Consider the following 8,056-nt stretch of genomic DNA (forward strand, 5'->3'; position numbering starts at 1 on the left):
TATTTATAACAAATTTTAAACTCATTTACTTTTATTTAACCACGAACAAGTGGAACAAAGTTTTATATGACAAAAAAAGAGAAAGATTTGTGCCAGGTATTAACTCAAAACCAAAAATGGAGTGTGTTTGGTAAAACAGAAGAAGAAAGAAGGGTAATCTTGGCGTAACTGGTAAAGTTACTGGCTTGCTGCCATGTGACCAGGAGGTCACGAGTTTGAGCCGTAAAAATAACTTCCTGCAGAAATGCAGAGTAAGGCTGCGTACAATAGACCCTTGTTGCACTGGGCTGCCCTCTCTATTTTTTACTATCTAAGACTCTTCAAGAGAAACAGAAAATAAACTATTACGAAAAAAACGTAAGCGAAGAAAGTACTTTTTCTCTTGTAATGAAAAGTAATTTTCTCGGTGTCTGATTTCCAAAAAGGGCTTACTTTTTGAAGAAAAAAATTTCTCAAAAAAAAAATTCTCCTTTCATAAAATATATTTTTCATTATTTTGCTTTAACTTCCCTATTGAGAAATTTGTCGTAAGAAGCCAACATAGGGTTAATAATGCTTTGACAATCCAGGAGACCATCATTTAATAGAGGACTAGCGTTGATTGAATTGATGTAACATTTATGATGTAGCTTTATTTCCATATCAGTTTATATTAGCCAGGCATCATAGGGTTTTTAAGACCATTTAATTTTTTTTGAAAAGTTTCAACAAGAACATTATTTGTTCTCCATCTTTCAAAATGACTAGGATATACTAAAAACACAAGAGGTATATTATTTAGTATATTTTTAACACATATATAGAATCTAAGCTAAAATTATTAATTTCAATTAAACCCATAGCATATAATTTACATTCGCCCCTGATATCGATCGACATAACAGAATTTGTGAGGTTAGAAATATTCAATCAATTTAATCTTATTTTTCTCGATTGCAAGCAACGAGTACTTTTTTCACGATCAACACAAATGTTTATTTTCTGCGATCATGATGAAATTAAAAAATGATTTTTCTCTCGCCCAACAACAACAAAATTACCCTCACGTATTTTCATCCTTTTACAAAAAACTCCCTTCGACAAAAGCTAAGTTTTGATAGTATTTTTTTTAGTGTACTTATAAAAAAAATCAATCACTTTAAAAGATCTCGGGCTTTTGCAACTATATCACTCTTTACAAAATAAAATGATTTAAACTCCTTTATTAATATAAAAAATCTAATCTATTTATATTTAGACTTTAGGAGTAGATATGAGCAGAGATTAGGTGGCAATGACAATATTCCAGCGTGGCAAAAAAGCAAGTGGGGTCCAATGAGCACGAGATTGATATCTGGAAAGCATCTAAAGGTCTATAAGGGACCCACCTGATCAAAATATCTTTAGGAATGGGCGGTTTGTATGGCCCCACCTGGTTTTGTAGACTTTGGAATAAATTTAATTAAAAAGCAGTTGCCACGTCAGCTTGTACATGTTTTTGGGGGGTCTATAGTTGAAAATGGGGTTTGAGGTCAGCTTTAACTGTATATTTGATGTTGTATTTTTTGGTTTCGGTCCGTATACTCGTATTGGAGTTCTGATTAATTCAAAGTCATATCGTGTAAGGTCAATAAAAAAAGAAACACATACTCCCTCTTGTCCTGTTGCGTTGTCACCTCTGAGGCTCTAATACATGGCCTCGATCATGAAAACATACTTAATACGATTGCGTATAAGCATTATGTATATGTTGTAACATTTTACAAACTCAAGGTGCATTTCAATTTTCTTAAATTATTCACTTTTTTAAAAAAAATATAGTTTTGTGATGTATTTGAATGAAAATGAAAGGTGCCAGCAACATAAATCAAATCCAAGAAATTTGGGGGCGTAAATGATCACAATTTGTGAGTGGGGGCCAAATAAGCGCCGGCCTAGCCCCCTAAAAAAAGTTTTGGCCGTAATGTTTGCCCCTTCATGTCCATTGTCCCCATAGCAATCTGAATATGGATGTGAATGTGATGACACAATTTTTTTGGTAGGGTTATTGTTCTCATGTAAAGAAGAACGAACAACATAGATAATTTTATCTATTAAGTTCAAAAAAATTCATAATATAAACAATATTTTTTTCTTAAAAAAAAAGACAAAATCAGAGTGCAACATAATAAGAAATGTTATGCTATTCTATTTCTTCTATACTATAGTTTGAGTATATCACTATTCCTGATATTATAAAGCACTTTGTGAGGCAAAAATGTTTCGATGTCATTTAAAAAGTAGTTTCTATGTATGTCAAGCGCATCTATGATTTTAGAAATAACTAGTAAAGGAGTTGGCATGGGGAAAACGAGGGTATCATTCATGACGCGGACGTGACTTTCTCGCATTATACCGTTGTTTTATCGAAAGATGATTCGATGTCGTGAAGCAAAAGCTGGTCAGTTTTGCTTCATCTCTCATGGTTTAGGTGGACAATTTCACCTTTGAATCGAGCGATCAATTGCGCTTATTCGACTAGCTTAGAGTCTAAAGAAATTTTTTACTAATGAAAGCTCGTTTGACTTTCAAAAATATGAGACAAGGCCGATACAACTAATTTTCTCTTTTTCTGAAGCAAAAAAAAAATTATTTTCTCTTTTTTTTTTCCTAAAAAGATAGGTGCATTAATTATTGCATTTTGTGCCTGGTAAAATTACCCAAGCACATTAAGATTCAGTAACATTTAGAAATACTTTGTGGTGACAACACCTATTTGTTTCCTTTTTTTAATCTATTTATTTATTTAGTTTTATCTTGTTAGGTGCTACTGTGAGCTTCGATATTAGAGTAAGAAAGCGAATGATTGTTGCATGCCGTAGAGGAAGCGTTTGGAAGAAATCTGCATGATTTTACGTAAATAAGGCCAATAGTTTGCATGATCCAATGATACTTATAGAAATTGGATCAAGATAAGTCAGTTTTTATTAAATTTAAGTTGTTTGACCATCAAATATACATAAATTTTCCTCGACCAATTAATAAATTTTTGTGAGAGCAGTGGCAGACCTAGAATTTTAATACAACAGGACTATCAGTATTTTGCTCAATCAATGCTCTCTAAAGGCTTTAATGTTCGGAGTAATTCAAATTAACTATTTTCAAGATATCATACATACATAAACAAGATTTTTGTCGAAGTTTACGGATGACCATTCAATATCATACATATATAGGTTCGCCTCTGTGTGGGAGATAAGAGGGGTTGCTCTGATGGTAAGCAACCTTCACTTCCAACCGAGAGGTTGTGAGTTTGAGTCTCCCCAAGAGCAAGGTGAGAAGTTCTTGGAGGGAAGGATGTCGAGGGTCTATTTGGAAACAGCCTCCCTACCCCAAGGTAGGGGTAAAGTTTGCGTACATATTATCCTCCCAGACCCCACTAAATGAGATTATACTGGATTGTTGTTGTTGCCGCCTCAGGGAGGACGAGGGGTGGAGCTAAAACCAAGAAATGTAATTAGAGAAAGAAATAGGACAAATTGCATAGAAACAGAAAAAGAATTATAAAAAATTTACACGAACATGAAAGCACGATAGTCTCAGTCACCTAAGTAGTAGACTGCACAAAACACAGAATAAACCTCTCAAGAAAAAGATACGATGGTTGTTATAGCAAATGGCCTCCACCACCATGCATCATGCATGTGACTTTGCTATTTCCAAAAATCACATAATATGGGCTTACACAACCAAGTTAATTAATTAATTCTCACCCCACTTGTGTGTGACAAACAAGTATAAATAAAGAGAATTTTTCATAAAGCACCGTCTTTTTGGTCTAATTAGTCATTTATAGATATTCTTTGCTATATTACGTATTATAGATTCCTTTTATGTTTTTATACAATGTATTTCATGTATTTAAGTTGTTGTATTTATTAATACAACCAAAAATATAGGCATAAAATCTGGAATTCCAGCTAAGTTTGACATGTATTTAGCTGTATTCAAGCGACATTAACATTAAATACAGTAACGTATTTGCGCTAAAAACGGAAGGAAATAAAATCACATGATATTCTCCTAATTTAACTCAACGAACTAAAACGATCCCTTATTCTGTATTTGAAAGATACATAATAAGATTATAGCTGAATAAAGAGAAATACATATGAATAATACAGTTGAATACAACAAAATACACCTTAATTCATCTGAATAAAATACTTGATTACAACAAAAATACAACTAAATACAGCTGAATAAACTCTTGAATGCAACAAAATACAACTAACTTCTGCTGAATAAAATAGTTGAATATAACTAACTACAACTGAATACAACTGAATACAGTTGTATAAAACACTTGAATACAACTAACTATTGCTGAATAAAATAGTTTAATACAACTGATTAAACCTGAATACAAGTGAATACAGCTGAAGAATACATTCGAATACAACTGAATATAAACAGGCGATTTGGGCGATCTAGAGAGAGAAACAGCCCTATGGCTTCGCCGGCCGGCGGCCAGCCATTAATTTCGGCTGGTCAGCCCCCTAACACATCTACAAAAATTGAAAAGGTACGTGAAAAGGAATCTTTCCATGTTATCCTCTTGGCAAAGTCTTTGGGGATGTCTCCGAACAAGACGCATTTGCCGCCGTCCGTGAAGCCTTTCGCCTGAGAGTCAATTTCTTTGATAACAGATGCAAAGAGATATGTCACACTCATTGTATTGGACTCTTCCACGTATATGTAATTGATGATTCTGATAGTTTAAGGATTGAAAATTGAGAATTTGGGTGGGAGAAGAGTTAAGAAACTAGGGTTTGTGAGAGAAGAGAGTCTGGTTGTATGCAAACAGAGAGAGATTGTATTGGGGTTTGCAGATATGCGGTAGTTATGTGAGAGAAAATACAAAAAGGGAGAGAGAAAAATAATATTTAGCATATATGGTGCCTTAATTGTAGGATGTAACTATATTTAGATTTTTTACTATAAAAGATAAAAGGTATTTATAGGATGTAATATTTTAAAATGGTATTTATTTAAAATAAATATGGTACTAAAGTTTTCTATAGGGTGTAAAAATTCCATAAATAAATCTAAGGTTGTCCAGAACTTAAAGAGATAGGGCCTTATTCGGGCCAAAATAAACGGGATGACTGTAAGCTCGTCCGGTCTCACAAACTAATAGGATGGGACGGGACGGGACGGGACGGATCGTGATGAGTGCCCTTAGTGGAATTTTTTTGATTTTTATTAATTTAAATATTTAAGCATTAAAAATTATAAAAAGTTTTTAAAATTGGTAGCGGCTATTTTTTTATAAATCAAAACATATATTTCATAACCTATTTTCTCAACTTAAAATACATGTCTAAATTCTGAATCCACCATTGCTCCAACCTTATACAGTTAAGTAATGATTAAGTTAACCAACTTTTAGAGTCAAATTACATTCAATTTAACTATTTATGTTCTTAAAATAAATATTAGAAATCATAATAATGATATTACAAGCTATAATCTTTTCTATATCAAAACAATCAAAGAGTAATATTATAACTTACTCTTAACCGATTAGTATCACCAATGTCTACTTGTTAGGAAGAAAAATAGAATAATTTTGAGATAAATGGATCAACTATTCAATAATATCTGCAGAAAGAAGACTCTCATCTTAAAAAATATATAAAAAAAAAATAGAAACCAAGTATTATTGAGTTGTTTTAATACTTTTAAAGATATAGTAAAGCACAAATATATTTACAACTAGACCTGCCTATTTTGTCCCACCTTTTATGTCACTGATGTGAGATGTCAATTTGTATATCCCTTAAGATTCTTCTCCTTTTTTTAAATATTTAATTAATATAATACATTTTACTTCCCTATAAATAGACCTCAATTGATCATTTCTCATCATCAGTCTCACATTCAAAGCACTTTGGCCACCTTTGCTCTGTTTCTTCTTTACTCTTTCTTCAAATCTTAGTTTCAAGTTTATTTCTCCATTTCCAATGGCCAGTGTTGAGGTATATTTTTCTGGTTATTTATGCATTGATTATTCTCCCTGTTTTTTTTCTTTTTCAAATAAGAACCTAATGTTTATTTACTCTAAGCAAGATCAGCTAGCTAGCAATTCTTCTATAGTAATTTTCTATAACAGTCTTGTTTGTCCCGAAATATTTTTGGCTGTTATAATGAGGCGCTGATATAGATAACATGTATTATAACATAATATAAAAAATTGGTTTCAAAAAAAATTTGGCCGTTATAGTGAAGTATTACTATAAATGATGGTTATTATAGAGATTTCTGATGTATAATTAATCAGTTAGCCTTTAATCTTGGAATCAAGTCTAGTGGGGACTGGGGATCAATGATCATTGTTTTGAGAAAGAAAACAAGCTAATAATCATTCTTGCGCAAGGGATTTTAAACTATTTCTTACTGAAAATTAAACCTGGAAATGGCATATTTCTTTTTCTTTTTTTCCTTTTCGGGTGAATTTTGTTTGAATATGTGTATTTAAAACGTCAAGAATTCGAAAAATACTACGTCAATGATCAATAGTACCTTGATTAATCAAATCTTGGCTTTCAAATAAAAGCAGTAGCAACCCCATTTCACCATTTTGGATTGTTCATTCTATATGATCTTTAGCTCGATGATCAACCAACGATAGCGGCGAGGTTAGAAATTTTGGTAAGGATATACAAAAAATGCAAGAATTTTAATACCTAGGATCCAAATTTGCAACTTAAAGCAATTTTTGAATCAACTTCCCTCACTACACTTCCTTATGTGAATTCAACAATTTATATATAAGAAATCATAATTTTTCGACAAAGCAGATTCAATTCTCATTTGTAACATGATCTTACTTCAGGAATTGATAGCAATTTGCCTCGTTCATATTCATTGAGATATTTCTTTCTTTCTTTCATTCTTTTTCTTTTTAATTGTTTTTGGTTATGAAGGTTCAATCTGCACCAGTAGAAGTAGTAGGAACTGCTCCAGTTGAGGTCGAGGTGAAAACTACACCAGAGGCACCCAAGTCAGAGGAATCCGCGCCAACACATGTGGCGGAGGAAACTGTGACCGAAACAACACCAGCACCGGCAGAAGAGACTGCTCCAGTTGAAGAGAAAGCAGCCCCAGCTGCTGAGGATGCGGTAGCTGAAGAAGCAACGACAGAAGCAGAAGTCACAGTAGCAGAGGAGACAGTGGCTGAAGAAGCTGCAAAAGCAGAAGTAGAAGCACCTGCAGCTGAGGAAACAGTAGCTTCTGCTGAAGTTGAAACTCCAGCAGTAGAATTAGCTGAAGTGAAGACTGAGGCAGAAGAAGGAAAAGTTGATGAGACAACTGAAGCTCTAGCTGCAGCAGAGGCTACCACAGAAGTTCCAGTGGAGAAAACTGAAGAGTAAACTGATCTACTCTTTTTATAAGGAGTGAAAATGGATAGTGCACTGGTTGGTGAATGATGGGTGGTTTTTGATATTTTCATTTTCCAAGTTAAGGTTTATATATTTACTAGTACTACTGTTAGTATTATTATCACTACTACCTAGTTGGCTATGTTTGTGGGGATTTAGGTGTGAAGTTTTATGGTTGTAAGAGAAGATGAGAGGAGATCTGATCTCTGCCTATGAATAATAAAGGATTACTATATCTTTTTGCCTGTTATGTGTCTTTAGAAGCTCAGGTTTCCTACTCCTTTAGAAAACAAAAAATCGATTCTGTTGAGATCCCTCAGCCTTAACCGAAAGTCTCGGGTTTTAATCCTAAGAATAGAAAACTTTTCTGCAGAGAAATTTTCCCCCGCCTTGACGGACATAAGTTTCAGAAACCGGATGGTTAAACACCCCTCCCCCTCCCCACCCATAAAAATAATAATTAGTATATCTCAATCACAAGTTGGATTCGACTATGAATCCTCACTTATTATGTTGCTCCAACTAAACCTTTCATGTGTCCTAGTTACACCTTCTACCCAATGTGGACATTTTTAATATTATTTAATCTTATATGTTCACACAATCATCTTAGTATTATATATCTGCAACGCTCATCTTGTGGATATGCTGGG

At 33.4% G+C, this 8,056-nt stretch overlaps 1 protein-coding gene across 1 annotated transcript; it reads left to right on the forward strand.

Annotated features, from left to right (window-relative positions):
* Nucleotides 1-5,860: 5,860 nt before the first annotated feature.
* On the forward strand, nt 5,861-7,648 carry LOC107789420 (uncharacterized). Its single transcript, XM_016611226.2, has 2 exons — nt 5,861-5,999; nt 6,948-7,648. Exons 1-2 carry the CDS (start codon nt 5,985-5,987, stop codon nt 7,392-7,394), a joined length of 462 nt encoding a protein of 153 aa, XP_016466712.1. The 5' UTR covers nt 5,861-5,984; the 3' UTR covers nt 7,395-7,648.
* The last annotated feature ends 408 nt before the right edge of the window (nt 7,649-8,056 follow it).

The sequence above is a fragment of the Nicotiana tabacum genome, chromosome 11 (genome assembly GCF_000715075.1).
Source record: "Nicotiana tabacum cultivar K326 chromosome 11, ASM71507v2, whole genome shotgun sequence".
Taxonomy (NCBI): Eukaryota; Viridiplantae; Streptophyta; class Magnoliopsida; order Solanales; family Solanaceae; genus Nicotiana; species Nicotiana tabacum.